Source organism: Candoia aspera, chromosome 1 (genome assembly GCF_035149785.1).
Source record: "Candoia aspera isolate rCanAsp1 chromosome 1, rCanAsp1.hap2, whole genome shotgun sequence".
Classification (NCBI taxonomy): Eukaryota; Metazoa; Chordata; class Lepidosauria; order Squamata; family Boidae; genus Candoia; species Candoia aspera.
Window position 1 is genome coordinate 109717095 of NC_086153.1, and position 27979 is coordinate 109745073.

General features: G+C 37.2%; 1 protein-coding gene across 1 annotated transcript in view; it reads left to right on the forward strand.

The window, feature by feature from the left end:
* SIM1 (SIM bHLH transcription factor 1) overlaps nt 1-27979 on the forward strand; it is a 72180-nt gene that overhangs the window by 34568 nt on the left and 9633 nt on the right. Inside the window, exons 8-9 of the mRNA XM_063291004.1 lie at nt 1001-1148; nt 20784-20949. Of these exons, the coding sequence (XP_063147074.1) occupies nt 1001-1148; nt 20784-20949 (314 nt within the window). The remainder of the gene's footprint in view (nt 1-1000; nt 1149-20783; nt 20950-27979) is intronic.

Below are 27979 nucleotides of genomic sequence, written 5' to 3' on the forward strand. Positions count from 1 at the left end.
ACTCTAGTAACTGCATTCTGTAACATAACTGGTTAATAATCTAGCTGGAAAGCAGTCAGGTGCTGCAATCTTATAGCCAATTATATATAACTAAATTCCACCAGACTTGCTGGGATTTATTTTTGAGTAGACACATAGACTTCTACTATAGGCAGTCATCTACATACTAGCTTCTTGAATTTGGAGCCCTCCAGATGTATTATTGGATTGCAACTCTCAGTGAATTGGTAAGCACCAAGTTGAGGGGTGGGTACTGCTTTAAATATGAGATTGAGTCCCATTGAGCCCACTGTGGCTTACTTCTGAGCAGGCATGTGTAGGATCACATTGTTAATAATAATGGATGTGCTTTTGGTTCCCATGCTCTTCATGGAACGAATTAACTTCCTAGAATCCCTATGATAGCAATTGTAAAGGGCATGTCTGTATATGAAATAGGCAGACAACAGGTTGTTGTAATAAGCTGGAGAAGTATCTCTTTTGGAAAAACATATTAGTTTATGTGCTGTATAGAATGCATTGATGGTCTTTCCATAATGGGTTCCTGTGACAGTGTAATTAAGTAGTTGGGGAGAAGCACCAGAGTAACATTGAGATGATAACACTGAATGTTTTTATCTTCATGAAGCCTGTTATTGACTGGTTGGGTGGAAGCTTGTGAAGGGATTCAGAGAAGCAAAAGTTGGCTTGAACTGGAGGTCTCCAAGCTGTCCTGAATATTAGTAAAATGTCAATGAAACATTGATAAAGTGGAGCCTTTACAATATAATGTAGTGGGACAGGACTAGGACTGTGTAGATTCAGACACAAGTCCACTTTCAGTCATGGAAGCTCACTGGGTGATTTGGTCAATCTGTAGAAAGGAATATAATATATGTTCCTAAAAACAAGATATAAATCATCATAATTATCATGATCTATATGCTGGTATTCTGCCTTGAGAGAACAGACTCTGCAACACCCCTTCCTTAATTAAATCTGCTACTATTTTCTTTTTCAGTGCTAGTGAAAGGGCAAGTCACCACTAAATATTACCGTTTCCTGGCCAAACAAGGTGGCTGGGTCTGGGTGCAGAGCTACGCCACCATCGTTCACAACAGCCGGTCCTCCCGGCCCCATTGCATCGTCAGCGTCAACTATGTGCTCACGTAAGTGCCTGTCCTGGAAACTTCATGATACTTCTCAAAAGAGGGCACTTGACAGCTAGCAGAAGCACGGAGGCACTGGGCATCCAGTTTTGAGAAGGCATTAAGTTCATGTGGGGCAGTTGCTTCAGAGCTGGATTGCGTAAAAAATGAACTACTTTTCTTTTGCCTGTCATGGGAACACTTTAAGCGGGGCCATAAAAAGGACCAATATTTCAATCCTCCCCTCCCACCAAAATCCACTTTGGCTGAAGTTTTTAGTTCATGAGTACTGTCCTTTCTATGAGTTTGGCCAGGATATCTGGAGTTCTTTCATCTGCCTGAAAGCTTTGCTTTCCTGTCTTCTTCTCTTCCCCTAGAGGGAAATGAGCAAGATTTAGGGCTTTGTCACCCCTCATGTTTGCTCACTTTCTGCCTTCTTATAGCTGAAGGGGCACCCTGCATTAAATAAAATCTAATGCAGCGTAAAAGAAAGGTTTCAACGGACGGAGTTATTTATACTTAACAAACAGGACATCTGTTTTTCTTTTTCTCTGAAAAAGGGGGTCAGAACCTGGGAGTTTGAAGTTCTTAATTTTATCCAGAGTATCTATCAAAGCTTTGTGATTTCTTTCTTGTTCAAAGGGATGGAGCTTTATATGGAGAGAGAAAGGGGTAGGGAAAGGGTTGGGGTGACTAGAAGGGGTTCAGTTAGCCAAATCATAACATGTAAGAGAAAAATATAAGCAGGGGGAGGAAAGAGCAATGAAAATGTTGATTTTTGTCCCATACTCCCTATCCTATCATTATTAATACTTAGGCAGTGCTAGAAGTGAATGTCTGCATAGTTGTACTTACAGAAAGAATGTGAAATTATATGCAATTCTCCCCCCCCCCCCCAGCTCTCTCTCACACACACACACATTCTCCCTCTCAAAAGTCTCTCTTATATAACCATCATTGCTCCTTTGTTCCCTGGATCCAGGTTGTTAAAGATCAATGAACACACCAGATTCCCTTTTTCTTTCTAACTCATGACTTCTGATTTGAAAGCAGGTTGGTGAACAGAGAGCCAGACAATATAGTAGGAGTCAACAACACATAATCCATGGCACCATGGCAGCTATGATACTACTAGATACTCACTGATACCCCAAATTAAAACTCCACCTGACTATATGTTGAAAAAGCAAAAATAGCCCATACCTCATGGGATAACTTAATCTCAAAGACCTCCATGTTCTTGCATAAGGTTTCAAGAGAAAATGGGCATTTTGTACTCTTTTAATTAAAAGTATTTCCTTTAAAAGTTTTATTTTTAATAGTTTGATGCCCAGGCACTGTGAGAAATTGTACAGATGATCATTGTCTGAAAAAGATGCTGACTGTGCTATAACATGTCACTAAAACTCAGCCTGGCTGACCTTGGCTTATCCTCAAAAGGCAGGCTCATAATGATTAGTACTTAGATGGGAAGGCATCAGGAAACCCTAGGATTTTAAGCTAGCCTGGAAAGCTAAAGATTTATTCTAGAAGGCAGCAGTGCTGCTGTGAAAGCTATATGGTTATCTCCACGAAGTCATCAACAATCAAGCCCAACTCAAAGAAATCTTTGTCTTCATAGATGCTGACAAAAATAATAATTTTCCATCTCTAGATCTATTATGTAGATCAGCACTATAACATGAATATTGTTTGCCAGATCTGCTGCCACCTTAGGACTAAGATAGAATTGGTACAGAAAGTCCTTGTGTGGTTCAGTTTATTTGTGTGTGGGGATATTCTGCTAGTGCAGCCTGGAAGGTGAGCATAGGGATATAGGCTGGTGTGGCAACCAAACTGCTTTCATGTATTATATCCACTTTTTTGTTGATTGATGCTTTTGTACTCTATCTTAATCAGGATTTCAGTTACTGGTAACCATATGGTCACAATCCCTCTCCTCCACACTTTGTGTTAGACCTTTAGTTACAGTAGTTATTTATACAGTTGTGCCTGTTCCTAGTTCAGGGGCTCTACTCACAGTCACTCATGCCCTAGTCACCTCCTGGTTGGATACTGTAATGCGCTGTACATGGGCCTACCCTTGAAGAGTATCTGGATGCTTCAGCTGGTAGAGAATGTAGCAGTGTGGGCATTTATGTATGTTTCTAGCAGAACACACATTATACCTCTGCTCTGCAAGCTACACTGGTTACTAGTCTGTTTCCAGATCCAATCCAAGGTGCTGTTTTTGACCTTTAAAGCCCTACATGGCGTGGGACCAGGTTATTTGAGGCATTACATCTACCCGTGCCACAAGATCCAGCAGAGAGGGCATGCTGTGGGTCTTGTCATCTAGGGAGCTTCATTTGGCAGGTTCTAGGTGGCGGGCCTTCTCTGCTGTGGCCCCCGCTTTATGGAACAGCTTTCCTCCTGAAGTGAGGCTGGCCTCATCCCTTTTAGCTTTCCAGAGGTCCCTCAAGACCTGGTTGTGTCAGCAGGCCTGGGGACCCCAGGGGACTGGTGAAATATTGAGATGGCTCCTGTGTAATTAACACCTGCTCTTTGCCCAATCTCTTTTTTATTCTGTTTTAGTTTTGTGCTTTTTATAATTTTAAAGTTTTTAATATTAATATTAATTTGTATATATCATTTTTAACTTTGTTGTACGCCACCCAGAGTCACTTGATTGTGAGATGGGCAGCTATATAAATATGACGAACAAACAAACAAACATTTACTTATATGCTGCTCCACTCTAGAGTCTGAGTGGCTTACAGCAACTGATACAAGTAGGATTAAAAACAGAGAAACCATCAAACAGAACTGAGAGCATCCAACTCAACCTGCTTATCCTGCATGATCTTCCCTCTCATTCCCAAATGCCTCCTGGAAGAGCGACACTTTTATGGCTAATCAAAAACTGTATAAGAAAGGGCGGTCCAGATATCTGGGGGGAAAGCTGTTCCAGGGGTGAGAAGGCTTGACAGCACCACGGCATCTGTCTGTGCAAGATTCTCAGCAACTGGTGGAGGAGGAAATGTTGTACCTGAAACTGAGTGGAATCAGAGTAAAGTTTGTAGATTTCCTTAACTCTCCCATCTTTTCTCACTTAACCAGATTATTAGTGCAGAGATTGGAGAAATATGTTCTAATGTTTTGGGCAAACCTTCCCCTGCCCTCTCCCCTGGATTAATTTAGTAACTGGCTTAATGGTGTTGTCAGAGACAGCCATCATGTCTGCTAATCTTCCAATTGTCTGTCTTGATTGATGTTTCATGTGTAGTGGAGTAAAGAAAAACAGACTAGCTACCCAATATCAGCAAAACTCTGCTGCACCTTTGCCTGTTTATACCCTATGATATCATCAGCTTCTGTTACTTTCATAGCTTGGATACTTTTAACTAAAAATAGGAGAAATGAGAACTGCAGCAGTCTCAAGCATAGTCAGCTATCACAGAAGATGTATCTCAGGGCAGAGATGGCCTCAGGATCATCCCCAGGGCTTTAGTTGTGATTCCCCAGAGATCTCTCAAAGTCATTATCAAATTGTCATTTTTAACATCATAGAAGGGGAATAGGATTAAATGCATGAGCAGAGAACATCATAAGAACTTGGTTATAAGCTACTGGGAGCCAGAATGCTAACCCTAACTCTAACCCTTTAATATTAGTTCAATTTATTTAGAAATCAAATTTAGGCTTTTTGGCCTGGCCTTACATCCTTTCTATGGAGTGTATGGATTCTTTATCCCATAAAACTGTGCATCCCTGTCCTAAATTTTAGTATTCATAGATGCAAGCTGTCCCATTTGGAAATCTGTATCATTAGTTGCATCAGAATGACTCTTGGTTAAGTAGTAGCAGCAGAACAAAATGGGGTTGACTGAATATGGGGATATCAAAAGATTGAGTACAGTAGATTTCAAATGGGAAGGTCCTGTTCCTTTTATAGCACAAAGTTCTCTAGTTAGAGCACAGAGTGGTAAACGGCAGTATTGCAACCAAAAACTCTCCCCACGACCCAAGTTCGATCCCAGCAGAAACTGGATTCTCGGGTAGCCAGCTCAGGTCGACTCAGCCTTCCATCCTTCTGAGATCAGTAAAAAGAGTACCCGGCTTGCTGGGGAAGGTGACGACTGGGGAAGGCAATGGCAAACCACCCTGCTATAGTCTGCCAAGAAAATGTTGCAAAAGCGGCGTCCCCCCAAAGGGTCAGACATGACTCGGTGCTTGCCCAGGGGACGTTTCACATCACTCTCTAGTTGTTATCCAAACCACACCTATAAATTTAATCTTCTTTTGTCCTATACAACTTGTTTTAACAATCAAATATTTCTACTTAAAACCAGAGGATTTCCTCTTTCTGTTCCCATTTTTCTTTTATTGATTGCTGCAGACCAATTCACTACAGTATATCTGAATACTACAAATTCTTAGAATTATAATTACTCACAGTTGATCAATCCAGGTTAAGCATCTTCAGCATTGAAAATAAGTGAATAAGTTCAACTACCTGTTAAATGAAAAATACTATTGGCGTGATTCAAACAAGTGTTTAGAGCAGGGGTCCTCTTCATGAAGTTTCAGGTTGTTCATTGAACCCCAAATATTTATTATATGAAAATAATTTAATAAATACTACTTTAACTAATAGTACTATGAATAACAGCAACAACAACATCAACCCCTTGGGTAGTCCCATCAACGCTTGGGGGTCAGTATCGACCACTTTGAAGAAACCTGGTTTAGAGTAGAATGCAGGTTGTTGGCAGTTTAACTTGTACACCTAGTTAAATAGTTTTGGGTATTGATTCTTTGTTGGAATTGTAAAGAATCTGCTCTCTTTTGAAAAGTATGTACAGTATGTCAAGGGGTGCAAATATATAAGTGACTTCTTTGGTTCTCTTGTTATCCCTTGTGGGCGTTCTGTTACTCTAACTGAACTTGTGGATGTGATGTCCTGTTGCTGAATTTTATATTGTACATATCAGTGAATGACAGAGACTAAATCAACTTTACAGCATTGATTTGTAGTTCAAGTCATTGGGGAAGTAAAAAGCCTCCTGCTTAATCGGTTGCAGTTGTGATGCTATATTCAGTTCCCATCTTTCCCACATTAGTATGGAGATAAGATTGGTAAGGAATGACAGGAACTATGGTAAAGAACATTTATGAACTTCCTTTCCAGGAGCGTGCAAGGTCTTTGCAGATGGAGAGTCCAATTTTTAAAAAAAATGATATTTATCAGCAGTTGAAAGCCCCAGAGGGCAACGCATATAGAATTTAGGGGTTATTTATTTATTTATTTATTTATTTATTCATTCATTCATTCATTCATTCATTCATTCATTCATTCATTCATTCAGATGTATTTATTTAGATTTATTAAAGCTGACCAACTCAGCACAGATTCTGGGTACTGTACAGTTAAAAATGATAAAAGATCTTTAAAAAACTAGGGAAAAATGGATAACATTGAACATAACAGAATATACACCAATGGGAATGACACCAGTCTGTCCCAGAGCCAAATTTTTAAAGATCGTTTAAAAATTTGTAGAGTCAGGTTAGTGTGGACCTCTGGGGATGTTATTCCAAAGGGCAGGCAGTGAAACAGTTTGGTGTATTTGGTGAGTTAAACCTCTTGGAGGATTAAAGCATTTATTTTCTTTGATTTCCTGCTAAGAATCAGGAGAAAATCCCACTATTCTCATTCAGTTTGCCATCAATTTAGAATGGCATGATTTTGTGGGACCCTTGAATGCTGAAAGAGGGATTTAGGGGACATACATAGCTGATGGGCCAGAGTTTGTCCAATTCAGGTTGAATTTGCATTGATCTTGCCTCTCTTTTATTTCTTCAATAGGCATTTTTGGGCATTGTGTAACCTTTTGTGAGTCCAATAAAATTGCCCCTTCCTCAGTCAGATCTCCCAACCAAGCCCTGACATTTGGATTTGCCAATTTGGAATATATTTAAATGAACTCCTTCCACCATTGTCACTCCCTAAATCCCCTCAATTGCTAACGCAGGTAAACAATTCAGCTAAGGTATTCTGTTGATGTGGAATTGCCTTGTCTCTGTACAGTCTCAAAATTAAGAAAACATTCTCTCATATGGACTACATGCTGGCTTGGACTGGGGATTTTTTAGCAAGAGACACTCCAGGAAATTATTTATAAGACACAAAAACGTACATCACAATATATTTTGTATCTACTGAGAAATATATTCCATTTTTTCCCAGTAGAACATATTCCCAATAAATGTATATAGAATTACATTATTGTTCTGAATGGATTGTGTTTTCCCCTTTGTTATAAAGTGTATACAGTCCTTCATGTTACTTACTGGACTTTGAGGAATAATTCTGTCTAACCTGTATGATTAAAGCAAATAATATATCTTCATTGATACTGCAGCCATTACTAGACTGAATGAGTAATTTCAGATTGCAAAGACACTGAATAATGCTGGTTCATTAATGTTGCCCAGCTAATTACATTTTTTTTTGCTGATTATCCTAGAAGTATCTAGCATTAGGATCATTAAAATGAAAAGGAACAGTGGAGAGTTGTTTAGGTTTTTTTAAATCAAATTGTGGGAATAGGCATTACAATGGCTATGGTAAGCAAAGATATTCTACACTTAGAATACAGTTTGCAATTCCAGTCATCATATCTTGAAAGGAATGTGATAGAACTGTAAGAGGTGCCAGAAGGGGTTAGCAAAATTATCAAGAGGCTGTGGCAACTCTGGAATGAGAAATATTGCAATATGTATGTCTTTATAAAATCTTAAGTGTTAACATGACTGGTATGTGTCAAAGAAAGGGAATACCATGCATATACTCAAATGAGAGCCCGGAATACTAATTGATGTCCAGTAGATTGTAAGCCAAAGTGTACTGTTATGTATGAAAAAACTCCTGGGATGCCTGCCCACATTTCTTCCTCCCTCCCTCCCTCCCTCCCTTCAATGGTATCCAATTATCTCAGAAACCCCACTGGTAAAAAATAAACCACCACTGCAATTTGACAGATCATTATTTCACCAGGACATCAACTGTTTTGTTGGTTGGCTTGAAGAGCCAGAAAGTTATTTGTATTTATCCAGATAAATTTAATAAAAGTGTGATTTTATAAATATATTTTCCATTCCATGCAAGTTTAATACTGTAAATGAATAGAGTATAACCTCATACAATTAATTGACTAAGATTTCTTTGGAAGAGCTGCTGTCCTTACAGTACTATCTGGTTACTATTCTATTTACTCTAAGCACTTTGATGAGACCTGTTTTGATTCTAAATATTTTATTTTGAAGTATTGAGGGCCTGTTCTGTCCCACTTAGTAGCTATTATCCACATACAGTATATGTCCATGGAGGCAGCTATTAACTTTCAGTTGAGGAAAACATATATTTGTGAACACTGATGAAATTCCAACATTTTCCCCAGTATTTAATCATACTCACTTGTTTCCCTACTTAGAAATACTTCCGATGATTTCTTTTTCCCATAGCAGTTTCCCCATTCCTAATTGTATAGCCTCTTCCCTTCATCTATATATGCCTTTTTCCAGTTCTCTATAACAGTATGAAAGAATGCTTAAAAACTGTTTATTAACCAAATAAATAAAGAATACCTACACACACACACACACATTCAAGTACACCAATAGGTTCAGTATTAATACATACAAACACATGGAAGTAGTTCTTAATGGATTAAAGTCTCACTCATAATACCATAAATGAAAGTCCCAACTGTTTTCTTCAAATTGCTGGTACAGATACAGTTTATAAGATCCACAGTACTTTTATTTCATAGAAAAGAGAAAAAACATTTGATCAGAGCAACTGAGATCATCCTGTTAGGTTACTGTTGAGGACCAACTGAAGTGCCTTGATATGCATCAATTATTAAATTAGTATCTGTTTACTTATTTACAGGCACAAGGTTAACATTTTCAGTGTATTGTAACTGTCTTACACAGTGAAGCCATATCTTCTTGAAATAAGCCCTATTTTTAAGATCACTATTAAGCAATATTTACATCAACCTTTTTAAACAAGTGCCTGGGGCCACAGATTCCAAACTTGCACAGAATCATTTTCAATGCATGCATAACCTTACTAGTAATGTTGGTCTGGAGGAACTTTCAGTGTGTTTTATGATTACTATCCCAATGATAAGGACCCTTTACTGATGTTAAGAAACTTAACTGATGCTAAAGAATTATATTCTAGCATTATTGTCTGGTGTAGGGACAAATGCCACATCTTGAACTGTCTCCAGTGATAGTATTCAAGGATGTTATGTAATCTCTTTGACTGCATCCAACCACTTATGTCCATCTGTTGTCTTCCCATTCTTCTGTATCCCCTAGCCTTGCCAAGCATAATTGTCCTTTCTAATTTATCATTCACTTATATTACATGCCCAAATTATGTAAATTTCTGTTTGCTGACCATCACCTTTATTTGGCTAAAAGTAATTAATTTGTTCTTGTGGTTCATGGTACTTTTAGTCACCATCCCCAAGTCCAGATTTCAAATATATCTGTCATCTTTCTTTTGTTCTTTCTCAGGGGCCAACTTTCACAGCTTTAAATTAAGATTAGCAAGTTCATTACTTGAACTATTCTGAACTTTGTTGCTGCTGACATATATTTATCCTTCACAATCTTCTCTAAGCTTGTCATTGCATTTCTCCCGAGGTGTTCTCTTTATTTCTCCAACACAATGGGCACCCTTATGTATTCTTGAGCCCAAATAAACAGAACGATTCAGCCCATTTATTTCTTTACTGTCAACTGTTTGGTCACCAAGCATGCTGTTTGACGTAGCCTTTCTCTTTTTAATATTTAATATTAATCCAGATCTTTTACTTTCTATTTTTACTTCCATAATGATCAGTCTTCTTTACTTTCAGCTAACAAGGGAGTATCATCTCCAGATCTCAGATGGTTACTGTTTCAACTTTCCATTTTGATTCCACCTGTCATCTCTTTCAGTCCTGCCATTCTTACAATATACAGTATTGACTCTATAGGTTAAAGAGATATGATGAGATTATGGATCCTTATCTCACTCCTTTTTTTATTCTGAACCATTCTGTTTCTCCATGCTCAGTTTATATGTTAGCTTCTTCTTCATTGTAAATGACCCACAGAAGAAGAATAAGATGTTCTGGCTCCCACTAGCTTTAATATATTTTATATTTTGACATGATCTATAAAATCAAAAGGCTTGCTGTAGTAATTAGGCAAAGGTAAACTTTCTTGAATTCTCTTCATTCTCCATCTTATGATAGCTACTGGATTTTGTGTCCCTCTACCTTTTCTAAAACCCACCCTGTTCCTTTGTTATTTCCCTTTCCATGCATCTATTTTTCTTTGTAAGATGTTCAGCAAAACTTTGCTTCAGTGAGAAATTAGTGCAGTGGTCAGACAATTGGCATGTTATGTCTTCCTTCTTTGCTATGGGTATATACACTGAGCTTTTCTGCTCTCTTAGTCATACAGTCTTGTTCCATTTGTTGATCTTTATGTATTTATTAACAACATTTCTATGTCATCCTAGTCTAATAACAGAAGAAACTCATTATAAAAGTATATAGAGCTGTTAACATTTTAATTGCTTCTTCTGCAGCTTTAAACAGTTTATGGGTATTTCATTTGTATCTAGTGTTTTTCTGTTTGACAGCTGGTTTATTGCCCCTCATACCTCACTTTCTAGTGCAGTTAGTCCCGAATATTTTCTCTCGCTACAAATATTTCTGTCATTCTATAATTTCCCTGCCCTGAGTCACTGCTATGATATGGCCAGCTCTATAGATAGTTTAAATAATGCATACATAATTTATATTTATTAAGGGTTTTCCTACAGTCTTTCTTTAACCTTCTTTACCTCTTTGGGATATCTTCTATGATTATCCCTGTAATTTCTTTGGACTCCTTAAAATGATTCTTCTTTTTTTCAGTTGAGATGCCTTCTCTTGTCCTTTCTCCCTTGACATTGAAGGTCTGTGTTCAGCCTTTTCATGTCCTTGTTGTCCAAGGTCCTCATCCTAGCTATCCTGATACTTGTGTTGAAAGCTACATTCATCTTTTTGTCTTTAAGCTTTTAGGAATATATTTTCTGCTTTGGCATCACAATGTGTCTTACCTCTTCCTGTAGCTTCTTGGGTTCTCTTTTGTATAAGTTAAGTGTACTAAGTTATTCCTTCCATTGACCTCCAGGTCCAAACCTTGTCACAACACTATACTCTGTTAAATATTTTAATGTTTTATTGTTATGGAATTCCTTCATGCTAATTCCTCTTTGGGGAAACACCAGGTGTCGATTCCCCCCAGTAATATTTATTATTCCTTCCTCCATGATTAGGTAATGATCGATCGATCAATCAATCAACAAAGATATAAAAATTACATTTATATGCTGTCCAACTCCTAGTGACTCTGGGTGGTTTACAATTGTTTAAAAATTTAAAATCAAAGAACAATATAAAAACTATATTTTTTACTTTTTATTATATTTATATTTATTGTATTTAATGGTACTGAATTTTAAACTTTGTTCTTGTTGTAAACCGCCCATAGTCCCCCTTTTGGGGGGAGATGGGCAGTGATAAAATTTGATAAATAAAATAAATAAATAAAAAAAACACAAAATAATAAAATGGTGTGACATGTACATATATTCAGAGAAAGCACCTTTCATTTATCTCTGTATTTGAATAAAGCCACTGAGCTGTAAACTATTTAATCAACCATTACTACATCAATAGTTTAAGCACATTAGAACTGAATGACTCCAATGAAATGCCGGGTACTGTGCGTGAATGTCAGTCTGTGAATCTGATAGGCAGTAGTGAAATATCTGCACAGTAATAATAACAAACTTCAGAAATGACTACCACCCAAAATATGTTTAACCATGTTTCACATGTGTAAGAGGGAATGAAACAATGTTTAAGTTAAATAGAAAAAGATTTTGAATTCATATCAAGTATCATCTGCTTATTTTTGAATATACACAAACAAATGGGCTTAATGTTATGATGCTGATGACTCTTGAGCTCCAGTGAACATTTGAGGCTGAGAGATGTGAAAATCCTGTAACTAAGCTGGTTCTGAGGGAAAAGCTACACTTTTCTCATGTAATATTCTTGCCATTGGCTGAACTGTTCATCCATATCTTCCACTATTAGGAGTACTGTATAAGAGCTACCTGCATCAGATCTTCACTCTTTCTAGCTCAGCACTTAGCACTGACTGCCATCAGCTTCAGGGATTCAAGCAGAAATCTTTTCCAGCCCTATCTGAAGATGCTGAGAATGGATCCAGGTCCTTTGGTATTTTGGCATGCAAAGCCAAGCATGTGCTGTGCCACTGAGCAATGTGGAAAAAGCAACCTTTTTACCCTTTTTTTAAAGACAAAGACTTTAAAACTGTAGTCCAGCATTATCACTTCCAGAGCAGGTACCCTTGCTCCGAAATATTTTAAATTTGTTTTCTTTCCTGGCTTTCTTTCAGTTTGAGGAAAGCAGCACTTCTAGTGGTCAATTGCTTGATATACTTTTTACGAGGGAAGTTCTTTGAACATCATGGTATCCAAGCTTCAGTGCTTCTGTATATACTTACTGGGGAGAAAGCCTTATTGAACACAATGACATTAGACTAATGGTTATATTTTTCAGATCTATGCTGCCGTAGTTCAGGGTCCGGACAGACTACATGATGCTAACCATGTACTTATTCCAACATCAGTCTAAGCATAGGACAAATCACTTACAGTTATGAATATTACAGATGAATAGAAGCTAGTTCAAAAATGACCAGTTAGTGGATGAGCAGATGTTGGAAACATGGAGGGTATTCAGGGTAGATAGGTACAGTATTTCCTCTGCTCACTTGGCAAGAGATAGTGATGTTCACTGAGGTGGAAATGAAGCTCAGGCTCAGGCAATCCATTGAAAAATCCTCCTAAAAGAATAATATAGCCACTGTATTGCATTATTTTTCAATTTAAATGTCCCAGCTTAAGTCCTCTCTAGATTAGATGATACAACAGAAAGATCTGGCTCTGATCTACTTCATTACACTTGCAGATTTAATCCATCTCTGGTGAGCAGATTTATTCTGGTTATTTTATGTAATAAATAGTAAAAGTTATATTTTCAAAAGGATTACTGAGGTAGATTTCTTAGCTGCAGCTTCCAAATGAGTTCACAATTTACAGTATATTTTCATAAAGTGGAAATGCTTCATGTAGGATTCTCTCTCAGTTCATTTTTTATCTAGGACAATGCTAGAAATCCCGCTAGTAGCTTTAACCATCAAGTATGAGAGAACTAACCTGGACTCCTGTGTCAAGTACTTTTGGAAATTTCACAGAGAATAACGCCCAAGGTTGTCTGAAATACTTTTTGTAGTAGAGTGAGAAATTGAACTTGGCTCTTCTGACACTAAATCCAACATTGCTGGCATTAATGGTTTCAATTTTTTCAATATGTAAAAAAGATTGCATGGAAGATTGAGGTGAAAATGTCTAGTCTGAGAAACAGTCGGGGGTCCCTATTAACTTTGCATATAGTGGGAGATGCTGTCCTACTGATATGAGAGGATTTATATTTCTGTGCTATTAATATAAATAAGAGATACTGTTTTTGCATAAATGCTCTGATATTAACGAGGAAATGTAGTCCAAAGGCTGGCTTTGAGAAGATGCATTTTTAAAAGTTGGGGGAGAGAAACAAGCTGTTTTACCTCTCATCTAATAGGTTTTCAGCACATTCTCGGCCAATATGCTGCTAAAAAAAAAGCTATGACTTTTAAGTAATGAGAAATGATATTATCAGGAATAAATCAACATACTAACATGTCCAGAATGTTGACATTACATGATCATGTCATGGGATTCAGCATTGATTAAACTCTATTCTTTTAAAATAAAACACTGAATCAACTTCTCCTTTTAATATTTTGGTATCTATCCAGGATGCTATTAAGTGTTCTTATGGAAGCTTCTTTTAATCTTAGCCAACTTTCTCATTATTAAATGATTTCATTTTCTAACATTTAAATGCTTTTTGTGAGTCACTACTAAGTGCATTTTTCTATTTATTTATAGAATTGATGCATTAGAGCAAGATACTGCTCTTAGATATTGATAGAGTACAATTCCTAGCATTCTCACAACATGTATTGAAAGGGCGTAGCCCAAAGTCCCTTTAGTACCTTTCCAAGGGGCTTGGGGATGGCCACCTTTGGTGCACAGCCTGAACCAGAGGTGCCCAGCCTGGAAAAGTCCTTGGTCCAAGGGAGCTTCAAGCTGGCCATCTCTGGAATGTGTTGCAAGATTCCCCACAATCTACACCAGAGCCACCCAGCCTGAGAGGTCCCTCAATAAGTGATGCAGGAGGAGGCTCCTCTGTCTTCTCCCACAGCACTCACCTAAAAGACTCCTCTCAGTCTTCTCCTCAGGTGCAACAAGCTGATGTTGACCAAAGGGAAGCAAAATGGTGCAAGGCAATGCTTTGTTCAATACTTCCTCTAAGTGATAAAGTTTAACTTAATCTAACACAGCTCTAGTACAGTATAATGCTCTGTTCCTTAATGTATTTATTCAGTTCAACTTGTATGTGAGTGTAGTTGAAACTGGTTGTTTGGAACTTCAGTTTTATGTACAGTATCTGAAAATGGGACCAGATACTATTCTTATCAAGTGAACCTTGATCATGGCAAAACATAAAAACTGGCAGTACTTTCCAGATGAGCCTTCTCCAATCTGATATTCTCTGAAGTGTTTAATAAACTCTGATATCCTCAAGCAGCATGAGATGGTCACAATGGCTGTGTGAAGGACTGCAATGTAGTGCATATTGAGTGGGCATCAGGCTGGAAAAGACTGTGTTAAGAAAAAGTATATTCTCCCTAAGTGTAGGAGATAATATCCAGTCACTCTCAATTCACAAACTAAAAATATGTTATATCTAAGATGAAAAGTCTTTGTTTAACTTTTCTCCTTCTCATCTATTGTTTCTTATAGCATCTTTCATGGTAGAACAATTCTGTCGAGTTCTGAACAATTTAAAAACTGACTTTTTAATGGTATTACCTGACAATGTATTTCAGGATTTTTTCCCTCATGAAATAAAATAGGTATGATGGTGCCATTTGGAAAGCATAATTTGTAAAGTACCCCTTTTAGATTGTGAGAAGGATTTGTTATATAAAGAATGCAATTTTAAGTAGCCATCTCAGGACCCTCTGCTTGAAGCAGAATTGGGACATTCAAGCTTTTTTTTTTGAGCCTCATTAGTTGCACTCATAAAACCAAATGGAATGAGAGACTCATTCATTTTTCGCTTTCCAAGACCAATAAAGACAACTACAGCTGCTTTCCCAGAAAGGAAAGGAAATGTGGAATTTTAACTTATCTGGAAAAATATGGTATTTTCTGCTTGCTAGAAACTTGGTCTCAAGAGTCAAGGCCTTTTCTTCAAGGCTATGTCAGTTTCTATCATCTGTGTAGTTAAAATCTACATGAAAGGAGGAGGTAGGTGATTTATTCTTTTCTTCAGTTGATTTAAGGCTAAAATACAGACTATGTTATATATGTTCTACATACAAAAGCTGAGTCAAACATTCCAGGCAAAATAAACTTCATATGATATATTCAGAATTCCTGTTCTTATGTCAAATGCTATATCTTTATGGGACTCATGGTGCAAGAACCCCTGAGTCTAATTCTCTTTGCCTGGTACTCTCAATTTTGAAGTTAGCTGAATATGTAAAAGCAATCACTGGTCACTGATTTTATTAACCAGATTTCCTAGTGTTTGCCTTTCTAATCTCACTCCCTTGCCCTGTTTTTTTTAGATGGGTTTCAGTAGGAGAAAGGAAAATTCATGGCCTGTTCAGCTACATTTATTTATCAGTGAGGCACTTGAGAGTTATATCTTAAGTTGTTGTATTTTTTTAAATCCAGAAATACAGAGGTTGATAAATTGTTTTCAAACTTGTTTTCTTGTTTTTAATTTTATTTAAAATACAAATTATAAAACACACAACCAATAGTAACAAACAAACCATAAAATAATTCAATCAAACAAACAAAACATAACACATTTAACTTTATAACTTACCCCCTACATGCATCCATCACCGTGGGACCTATAACCCTCCTTATCTCTTTACTTTTTATTATCACACAATTTTATTATTAATTTTATTCTTAATAAGCCCTCTTCTCCAAAAAGATAATATATATTGATCTGGTTTTACTCCCTTCCCTTTAACAAAAACATATTCCAGAAATTCACCCCATATAACATCAAAATCATTCCTCTTCACCAAACCGTTTTTGTATTTTAGTTCACATGACAATTTATCATTAATAGCAATATTCCATACTTCTTTAAACCAATCTTCAAGTTCATACTCATAATCCACTTTCCATGTTTTAACTATTATTAATCTTAAGGCAGTAACAAAAATTATCATCATCTCTTTCTTTTGCCACTCTAATTTCATATTTCCAAAATTTAACAATAATGCAATTTTTGGACTTATTTGCAAATTAATAGATAGTATTTCATTAATCTCAGCAAAAATCTTTTCCCAATTTTTTTTAATCTTTTCACATTCCCACCATAAATGTAAATAACTCCCAATTTCTTTTTTATACTTCCAACAATTTTTAAGTTACTTCTATTATAGTAGTCTAACATTATTGGAGTCATTTACCATTTCCAAATTGTCTTATAACAATTCTCTTTAATTCTAACAGACATATTTTTTCATAATTCTTTGCATCCAAATCTTTGACCATTCCTCTTCTGTAATAGTAATACCTAAATCACTCTTCCAACTAAATTTCATTCCTTCTTGTGCTGAATTACATTCTATCAATATTTTATAAATTTTACTTACTAACCCTTTTATTACTTTGTCTGTACCATTCTGCTTCTAGTAGAGAGGATATAAAGGGAATACTTGGACAGAGTAAAATATCTTGGTATAATGTATTGTAATTGGAGTCATGGACTAAGAATTGGGTAAAGCAATATGGGAAATGCAGACAATTAACAAAATGTGAGGTTTTCAAGCTTGTTTTCAAGCTTGATTATGACAATTTAATCCAGAAAATACCATTACATGTTTGGAATGATTATGAGTGTCAAAATGCTAAAAAGGAATACCTTCAAGAAAATATTTTCAGCAACTGCATAGAATTGTGACAAGCATTCACCTGTCCACTTGGTCTTATCCTCATCCTATAAATTGCATTTGCTAGGTAAGAGAGAAAGATTTAGTGCTAGCTGTTATGGAAGTAAAAGGAATCCCAAGGCCTTTGTTTCATTATCTAGCTTAAATAATGCCAGTTCCCAATAGACTCACAGCCATCTGCAAAGGCTTGGTATACCTATTTTATCTTCTTTGTCTTTGAATGTGAAGAGAGCTCTTCTTTACATGTAGGTCCAACAGGAGGACTAAAGACCTTGTTATTTCCTCTCGTCTAATTAATGGACAGTGACACTAACTGGCTGGATATATTTCCGAATGGTGGAAACAAGGATACTTTCCAACATTTAAGGATACTAATCCAATCCCATGCAATTACCGTTCAGTATTTCAAAAAATCCTTTTGTCTATCCTGATTCTTCCAAGATTCAGTTTCATTGGGTGACCTCTGGTTGTAGTATTTGGGGAAGGGGAAAATAACTGCTTCTTGTCCACTTTATTCACACCATGCATAATTTGTACATCTCAGCCATGTCCCCTCACATTTGCTTCCTTTCTAGACTAAAAAGCCCCAAGTGTTGCAACCTTTCCTCATAGGGAAGCTGCTCCATACCCTTGATCATCTTAGTTGCCATCCTCTGAATCTTCTCCAGCTCCACTACGTCCCTTCTGAGAAGCGGCAACCACAACTGTGCACAGTATTCCAGATGTGGTAGCAGCATTGATTTGTATAAGGGCATTATGGCATCTCTTTTTTCAATACCATTTCTCATTATCCCTAACATGCTGCTGTTCTTTTTTTTACATGAGATCCACACTGTGTCAACCAGCTATTCATCAATGCTACTTCTAAACATCTTGGTATATATTTCAGTGTGACACTTTATTGGAAGGCTTATGTGACAAAACAGAAATCTGTAATTTCCAGAATGATAGGTGCTATACTAAAATATCATTGCCAGAAGAGAATTTCCTTAAGAGTCCATTCTGCCCTAAAAGTTTTAATAATAAAGTGGTAATTCACCTCCTTTGCCAGAGACTTATGTTGCTCTGGAAGTTTTCAGACTGCAAAAGTAGGTACCATAAGAAAGGATGTTTCTTTACAATTAATTATGCTTCCATGTCAGGACTGAGTCCCATTAAGCAGAATAAGGCAGCTGCCCTAGGCAGCAAGAAGCAGGAGCAGTTCCCAGGCATTTCTCCTGGAGGTTCCATCCCCTATTTCCCACTCTTGAAGGATAGGCCTGTGTAGGTCACATAGCCCACCCTGCCCCAAACCTCATCTAGTTTGATGCATTCAGATGTGTAGGAAAGACCTATTTTGTAAGGTTGTTTTCCTCATGAGAAACAGAAGGGGCATAACTTTATCTAGAGTATCCATGGTGGGGGGAACAAATGATGAAAGCAGAGTTGTGGTGTTATGGTGCAAGCTCTCTCACTTTTGTGCAGGTGTTGTGATGTTATGTGCTTGTATGAAAGGGGGCAAAGCTTGTATCGTGAAGGCACAATGCTACTTTCATCATTTTGATGAAAGCCCCAATCCTGAGGGCACCTTGGGCCTTACCTTTGATTTAGACAGCATTTGGGTTCCCTCCAATTAGAGTCTGCACACATGATGCCACACTCAAACATCTGCAGAAATGGAAAGATATTGCAGTCACTTGCTAAATATGTGTTCTGTTATACCTCAAAACTGTAAAGATTAGATTATGAGATGTTATAACTAATTTGGGCCCAAATTCATTGTAGCAGATCTCCAGCCAATCTCTCTTCCTTATTGTAGCAGATCTATTTATTAATGCTGAGAATAGCTTTTTAATTAAGACAACTTGTTTGATAAGACTAATTATTTTTCCTCCTAGTACTAAAAAAAGAAGCAGCAGCAGAGCTCCTTAACTGACTACTGTATTTCTCCACCATCAATAGCCTTTTGCAGTTATTTCTCTTTTAAAACCACACCAATTGCTATGACTGATGGCTGATAGAAGAAGATTCTCTTGACAAGAGTGTCTGCATTTATGGAGCTCCCAAGTGGAAGATCTCTCACATTATAGTCTTTCAATTTCTTGGTGTCCTTCTCTTTTATGAAATTTCTGCTTACTACTATCTGATACTGATGCTTATGTGACCCATAAGGGTTTTTTCTTCTTTAGAAACCACAAGATTTCATGGAGAAATCATTTGAGGTGTAGCAGTTAATTATGATAGTGTTACTTTTATTTTAACAAACCCCTTGTTGTAACTAATATATTCCTTGGTTTTTTTGTTCACTCTTTTCACTTTGCAACTGAATCTTTCATTTCATTGTAAAATTTATTTTGGAAAGTTGCAGTAGCCCTTGGTCAAAATTAGTACAATGTACCTGAGCTAGAAATGCTGTCAAGTTATATTTTCCCCTTGGTGTCCATCTGATATTATATTCTAATGGCTATCATTACCATGTCTCTAAAAATGATTTGATTTTCCTTTTTCTTGGTTGTTGACATTTATATACTTGGTTCAGTAGGAATTCCATATCAGGGTAGGGTGAACAACTCATGCCTCCAGTACCTGCTTCACAGAATACTATAACATTCACTTTATGAATGGTAGGCATGGTACTCACTTCGTGAAATGGGATATTGGACTAAAAGCATAATCTTGCTTGTTTTACAAGAAGTTACATGTCTCAAGACAACTGTTGGTGATGGTGCCTTCTTTTTAGGAAAAAAAAAATCCTTAAATCCACTGGATATGCTTATCACATGAGTATTACAAAAGCTGTTTGAAGTTCAAACATCAAATTACTTATGGGGCAGTTTTGTGACTTATGTTACTTCTGCCTTTAAGCTGAAAGCAGATGTATATTTCAGAAAGTAATGGTTTATCGTTTTAAACAGTAAATGTATAATACTGAAACGCGTCACAAAAGGTTCTTTCATATGGCTGAAATAGTCTCATTGCCATCTTATCACTTATTTATCATGTTTCCTGAGTTTAAATATTAGTCCACTACAAAGTACGAACAAATCTGGATGCATAGTTCAGACTTTACACAGACTGTAATATATAATGCAGCTTTGGAAATCTCAGCTATTTGTATAAAAAATTGTTCCTGGCTGCAGCTTGGAAAAGAAGAGCAGTAAGAGGAAACTTTCAAGATGAAGCAATGTGTTGGGTAGGGTCTTTTTCAGTTGCCCCAAAGTTGAATCTTCCATTTCAAAATTCATTGGTTCTTAGTAAACCACTCAAATGTAATTGTAGAGGGGTTGTTTGTTTTCTACTTACTATTCCTGTACTGGTTCCTCCTTTTTAAATTTTTTATCTGGAAAAAGGCACATATTTGATATATATTTTAAATATTGAATGAACTGAAAGCTGTATAAATTAATCACGAGTAGTTTGGGATGATATTAAATATAATTTATACTTTTCATTCAGGGATACAGAATACAAAGGACTTCAACTCTCCCTTGATCAGGTTTCAGCTACAAAACCAACCTTCCCGTATGCAAACTCTATTCCAACTATAACTGACAATAGAAAAGGAAGCAAATCACGGCTCTCTAGCACAAAGTCCAAATCTAGGACATCACCATATCCGCAGGTAAGAGCAACATGATTTCATATAGGTCACTTAGAAGAGATTCATGAGTTTTCTCTTAAAATATTTTGCAATGAAGCATAACTGTATAATTGCTGGCATTGTTTTTAGTCTGTGATAATACTAGGCAACATAATTGTACTGAAATAAGGGAATGTCCAAGGAAATGTATATAGCATCAGGATTTTAATTATTATATGCCACATGCCAGAAGCTATTTTATATTACTTTGAAGACATAGTGCAAATCTTGTAGCAATCAAAACTGCAAATGCTTATCAATGACACACATAAAGAATATAGTCAAAGGAAAAAGAGAAAGTTAAATTTTATGTCTATAGGTAATTCTTGGCTTTTGTGCATTCACATGTGCAGTTCATAAGATTTCATTCAATCTAAATTGGATTCTGTGACTTCAGAATCATATTGTTGTCAACCTGATTGATTATGTTGGTCTTCCCCAACTTGATAGCTCTAGATGTATTGCACAATTCTCACTATTCCCAGCAAGCATAAGCAGTGACTATGCTCTTGAAGACAATGGGAATTGTAGTCCAACATTTATGGAGGAATACCAGGTTAGAAAAAGCTGGACATTCTGGGGTGAGAGGTGGAAACCGTAAGCTAAAAGGAAAGAAGTCAACTAGAATATAAACAAAATGTACAGCAATTCATGAGTTTGCTTCTCAAGATTTGATGCAGCCTTAATTTATGCATGTTACAGAATTACATAACTTTGAAACTAGAGGTAACTCTATTCATATCAGACCATCCTTACTCTCACAGAAATCATATGCTTACATAATTTTGATTATGTTCCTTGAGTGAGATCTCTGGATTGATTTGTTCTGTGATCCATTGTTTGTTTTCTTGGTTATCCATAGCATTCTTAGGACTCTTCTCCAATGCGAAGGTCAAAAGTGTCAATATTCTTTCTTCAAAAGTTGCTTCCTCAAAGTCCAACTTTTACTTCCACAGAGTGTCACAGAAACAAACATTGACTGTACAGTTCTGATCTTTGTAGGTATAGAGATGTCATGGCATCTTTTCCAAGTTCTTAATTATGACGTTGCCAAGTGCTAATTTGTGGCATATTTCTCAGCTGCGGGTTCCTTTACTGTTCATTGATTCTAAAAAGCAGGAGCTATCCATTACTTCATTATCAGTTCTAAGTTTGCTATCTTTGTTTCCATTTGTTTGGTCTTCTTTATGTATAAACTTAATCCCATTTTTTCACTGTGCTCCTTGATTTTCCTTACTAGAGCTTGCAGTTCATTTGCATTTTTGGCTATCAGAATAGTGTCATCAGCATGGTGCAAGTTATTGGTATTTCTTCCTCCAGTTTTAAAACCACATTCATCTTCTAATCCAGCCTCCCTCAATATTGCCAAACTGGAGCCAGTCTGTTTTGCCATGTTTAATTGGGATTGTGGCTTCCTGTCCTGTGTTAGGGTTTATATGAGGACAATGAGATGTACTGGGACTCCCATTTTTCTAAGAACATTCTATAGCTTGCCATGGTTGACATAATCAAATATTTTTCTATAATCAATAAAGTACATATTGACTTCTTTTTGGTATTGTTTGGCTTTCTTAAGTACCCAGTATATATCAGCAATACTGTTTCTTGTTCCTTAGCCTTCTCTAAAGCCATCTTGAACATCTGGCATCCCCCTTTCCATGTAGAGTGTTGGATGATCTAATCAATCAATATTTTGCTAGCACATAAGCCTATGTAATTATTAATATTTATTGCAGCATTGTGATACAATTGGTAGTGCTTATGCTCCTTTTTAACTCGAATGATGTTAATGATGTTAATGACACATCAGAGCATTTTTTCAGAGCTATGTGCTAAATATCATTCATCATTCATCATCATCATCATCAAATCAAACCTCTATTTTTCTTCTTAGGATAATACAGTGCAACAAAGCTAATCTACAGTAATCTACCACTTCATTATTTATGCGGATTGTCATTCTTCATAAGGGCACTCTAAAAAAGACCTCAAGTGCATACATCAATGAATATCATTCTGAAGTAAGCAAAGGGAGATTGATCCACTTTCTCAAACAATGATAGCACATTTGTTTACAACATGGTATATATTTCCATCCTCTTAAAATAATTGGAAAGTAGCATGAATTCTTTATCTATTATCAGAAAGAAAAGATATAAAACATGGGAAACTATTCTCCTAACATTTTTTTTAAAAAATTGACACCCCCACAAAATCCACATTGATAAGCAGCATTGTTGATCAGATCAACTGAGTTTTATCTTTCCTTAAAATGATCACATCATGAAAAGTACTATTTCTATGATAAAACATTTGGTTTGCATTAGATTCAACTTTTGAACAACAGCTATAATTCAAGTCTATCACCTTTGCTAAACTTGGGTTCAGTGGTGGTTTTAGTGTTGTTTGCACAAATAAACCTCCAAGTTTTTCAAGGACAATTACTGCACTGCTTATGAGTACCACTGAAATAATGCTATTACTATTTAATTGCTATTACTAGTTAATGAATATTGATAGTTTGTTTTTATTTCAGTTATTTTTGTTAGTAGCAAAGAGGACAGAAATATTTTAAATAAATAAAAGCAAACTATATTGAGCTATGTTTCCTTAATTGATGCATTGTCTCATTAATTAAATAGATTGAATAAAATATTTAATATATTAGTTCTCATATCATACATCAAACTTTGCCAACTTTGAAAGTGAAAGAAAGGGGGAAAACTTTTAAACAAAAATTCTGAAGGCAAATCCAAAACTGGTACAGAATCACCATTAGCAGAGGTTATTTTAATGGTTATGCTGCATTACTTTAATCGAAGCCTTTCACCATCTGTTCCGCCTATAACAGAACATACTTTATATTTCAGGGTTACATTAGTTAAAAAAGAAAGATAAAAGTGATTTAAAAGCACACATATGTTCTCTGGGTAAAGTAGATTGCATCTGTGATCCCCTACTTGTTTAATCAAGAAGTACGTTGCAGATGCCCAATGCAACAGACGTTTTTGATGGCAGGAGAGATTTTGCTATAAAAGGATTCTCTTGTATAACCAGACATGTTTTGGGAACTGAGATAAAGACTGCTAATTGTTTACCCATCAGGAGCTGGAGGAATAGCAATAGGTAGTACAAATGTCACAATCTGTGAAGTAACACCAACATCTGAAATAGGCTGATGCTTAGTACTTAATAAACTCTGACATAGCTGATACTTAACTATCTAAGCTGAAAGCTACTGCATGCCATCTATTTTTTCAGCCTTTCTTCATTAACCTACATATTATATTACTTTATTTATCATATTTATATAGCTACTTATCTCACTAATGTGACTCTGGGTGGCGTACAATCAAACAATTAAAACAAATCTTAAATAAGCATTAAAACAATTAAAATATAAATAAGATCATGGGAGAATGCACCAAAAACTTACAAACAATACAACATTCTCACGGTCTCCCTATTACCATGGAATCCCCAAGCCTGCTAAAAAGAACACATTTTAAGAGATTTCTGGAAGTTCATAGGGTTGGGGCTAATCTCACCTCAGGGGGAATGGTGTTCCAAAGAGGGGGTGCTACCTCAGAAAAAATTCATCTCTTAGGTCCTGTCAGAGGGAAATCTTTAGCAGACGGGACCCGTAACATTGCCCCTCCTGCCACACCTGATGAGACAGGTAGATGTAACTGGGGAGAGGCGGTCCCTCAAACAACCTGGCTCCATGCCACATAGAGCTTTAAGGTCAGAACCAGCACCTTGAATTGAACCTGGAAGCAAACTGGTAACCAGTGCGGTTCGTGGAGCAGAGGTTTAACATGTGCCATTCTAGGGGTACACATAACTGCCCATGCCACCACACTTTGCACCAGTTGAAGCTTCCGGATACTCTTCAAGGGCAGCCCCAAGTGGAGTGTGTTACAGTAGTCCATTTGGGAGGTGACCAGGGCACAAGTAACTATCCCAATATCTGAGGGAAGAGCCAGTTTTTAAGTGGTGTCTGGAAGGATAAAAGGGTAGGGGCCTGCCAGGTCTCAGGCAGGAGCGTGTTCCATAGGGCAGGGGCTGCAGTGGAAACGGCACACTTCCAATGTTTAAGGGAAAGCACCAGGAGTGTGCCCACCCTATCTACTCTATCCTCAGGGAGAGGCAGTCCTACAGTTAACCTGGTCATACAGTTAACCTGGCCCCATGCCATGTAGGGCTTTAAAAGTAGGCAACTAGACAAGTAAGTACTATAAAACCCTAACCTCCCAGAGTCCCTCCTCAGGGGGAGATGGGCGGTGATAAATTTGATTAATAAATAAATAAATAAATAAATAGTAATAACTACCACCTTAAATTGAACCTGAAAGAAAATTTGGAGCCAGTGCAGCTCATGCAACTGGGGTGTAATGTGGGTAAACCTAGGGACGTCCCACACTACTTGTGTCGCTGTATTTTCGACCAGTTGTAACTTCTGGGTGGCCGTCAAGGGCAACTCCATGTAGAGCATGTTGCAGTAATCCATAATTTACTTATATAAAGCTTAGGTAATGAGAGACTTTACCTCATTTTAAATGCAGTCAAGAAACTGTTTAAAGAGTTCTGTGACCATTTGTTTTATTCTAACCACCATGCCAAATTTATTTAGAAAGAATCTGGTATTTCTTTTAAAGAAGAATTGATAATGTAGGCCTTAATTAGCAGGCACGGTTACAAAACCTGCTGTCAACCCTGATGATACTGATCCATTTTACCCAGAATGGGTATTTGTAAGTAGGCCCAACTTATTATTTTTTTGCCTTTGTTTCACAGAAATTAATTATCAGACATTATGCATCTGAGAGTGAAGGCAAAGCTTCCCGGTTCGGTATACAGGCAAAAGGAATCTTCAGAATGGCTCCATTAAAAATGATGGTTAGGAAGGAACTTTGGGTTTGAATAAGAACTCTCCTAGTAGTTAGCTAGTGTGATGGTATCTCAAATGTTGATTTAAAAACTATGGGCACCCACCGTCACTTAGGAGACACATTTGGTGATTCAGGTCAGTTGTTATTTTTCAATCAAACAGGGTTGTTATGAGGTTAAACTGGAGGAGGGAGAACTGTGTGTGCAATTATAAACTGTTGGAAGAAGGGAGGGACATATCAATATAATGCATATTAAACCTGCTTAGTAAAAAGTTAGGGACGCGGTGGCGCTGCGGGTTAAACCGCTGAGCTGCCGATCAGAAGGTCGGCGGTTTGAAACCGTGCGGCGGGGTGAGCTCCCGTTGCTCGTCCCAGCTCCTGCTCACCTAGCAGTTCGAAAACATGCAAATGTGAGTAGATCAATAGGTACTGCTTCGGCGGGAAGGTAACGGCGTTCCGAGTCGTCATGCTGGCCACATGACCCGGAAGTGTCTATGACAACGCCGGCTCCAAGGCTTAGAAACGGAGATGAGCACCGCCCCCTAGAGTCGGACACGACTGGACTTTAAGTCAAGGGAAACCTTTACCTTTACCTAGTAAAAAGTTGCTGTGAGGAATTAATTTAGAATTTGTTTCAAGAGCCTGGGTTTGGGTTCTTTTGCTTGAATTTATTCCCACCAGATTGCTATAAACTAGGCCTGCGCAGATCAGATCTGATTTGATTCCAGATCAAGATTTAAAGATAGCATGATTTAATTCAAGTTTATGATTCAAGCTCCAAGGGGAAACCAATTCAATTTCACCCACCTTGAGATTTGATTTTTTTAAAAGAAGTTCATATGCTATAAGGGGGAAACATCAAAATGCTTTCGGCTGCTTCATTTTTTTTTTTTTTTTGGACAATGGGATGAAAATAACTCAAGTTTCATCTGCATACCTTCAAGGGTTTCATGTACTACATTTTTGAAATATCCCCACTGCATTCTTTTAAGGCAGAGATAGCAGGGATGAAGAAAGAACAGCACAGCAATCTCCAAATTATCCAGAAAAGAGCCTAAGATGAGCTGATTGAATTAATGCAGCAAGTGCCCTAACCCAATTTAAAAATAAAAATGTTTAAAAACTGGTAAAAAAAAGGTAAGCACTTACTTTTCCATTTGCTCTTCTAGAGAGTCAAATGCCGAAGATTGCCCGTGGGATAGCGTAGTTTTGCTGTGTCTGAATTTTGGATCTTGGGGAGTGGGTGGGCTGGGAGATGAGAAAGTTTGTAAGCTTGGCTTTGTCTGGGAAGAACCTCTTCCTTACTGGCTTTGATATGATGCCAGGCTGGGCAGGGCACCATGGTAAAGCTTGGCCTCTTTGGGGTAGGATCATATAATCCGTGGCAGAACTCGGATGTGTCCAGATTAGGACTTGCTGGTAATGCTGTCTTATCTGATTAATTAGTAGAGGCAGGAAAACAGCAGAAACAGACTGGCACAATTGGATACAATGTTATAGAGATTGGCACAGAACAAGTATAATTGATAGACTTTATCACACTATTCTAAAAACAATGAACTTTTGAGCCAGTGCTTATCTTGGCCTGTCCCCCATTTATTCTTTGCCAAGAGAATGAGGCCTACTAGGGTCATGCAGCAGTTTCCTGTTGAAGGGAAAAGGGAGCTTCAGAGGATGTTGGGTGCTCTGATACACCTGTTGGCAGCTGCCATGCAATACTTCTATGTTGCAACTTTATACATTGCCTGTCACAATACCAGAAACAGCAGAAACCCCATTAAATAAAAAATCTACCAAGTACTTCCAAGCTAAGTGATTCATTTTGCTGATTTGAACCAGGTCCCCACTTTGGTTCATGGATCTGTCTGATAAAGTAATTTGATCGAAGCTTCATCAAATTGAGACAATCCTTCTAAAGTTTTGACAATCCTACTATTCAGCTGCTGCCCCCAAGACCTGCTTTCTGCAAATGGATTCCGGAGTTCTGTGGCTTCTTTTTCTCAAAACAAAAGTGGATGGATTAAAAACACTTATTTGAATTCATAACTAACTTCCCTGAGGGTTATGAACTGCCACTTACATACACTGAATAGAATCTATTCTATCCAGAGCTATTAATG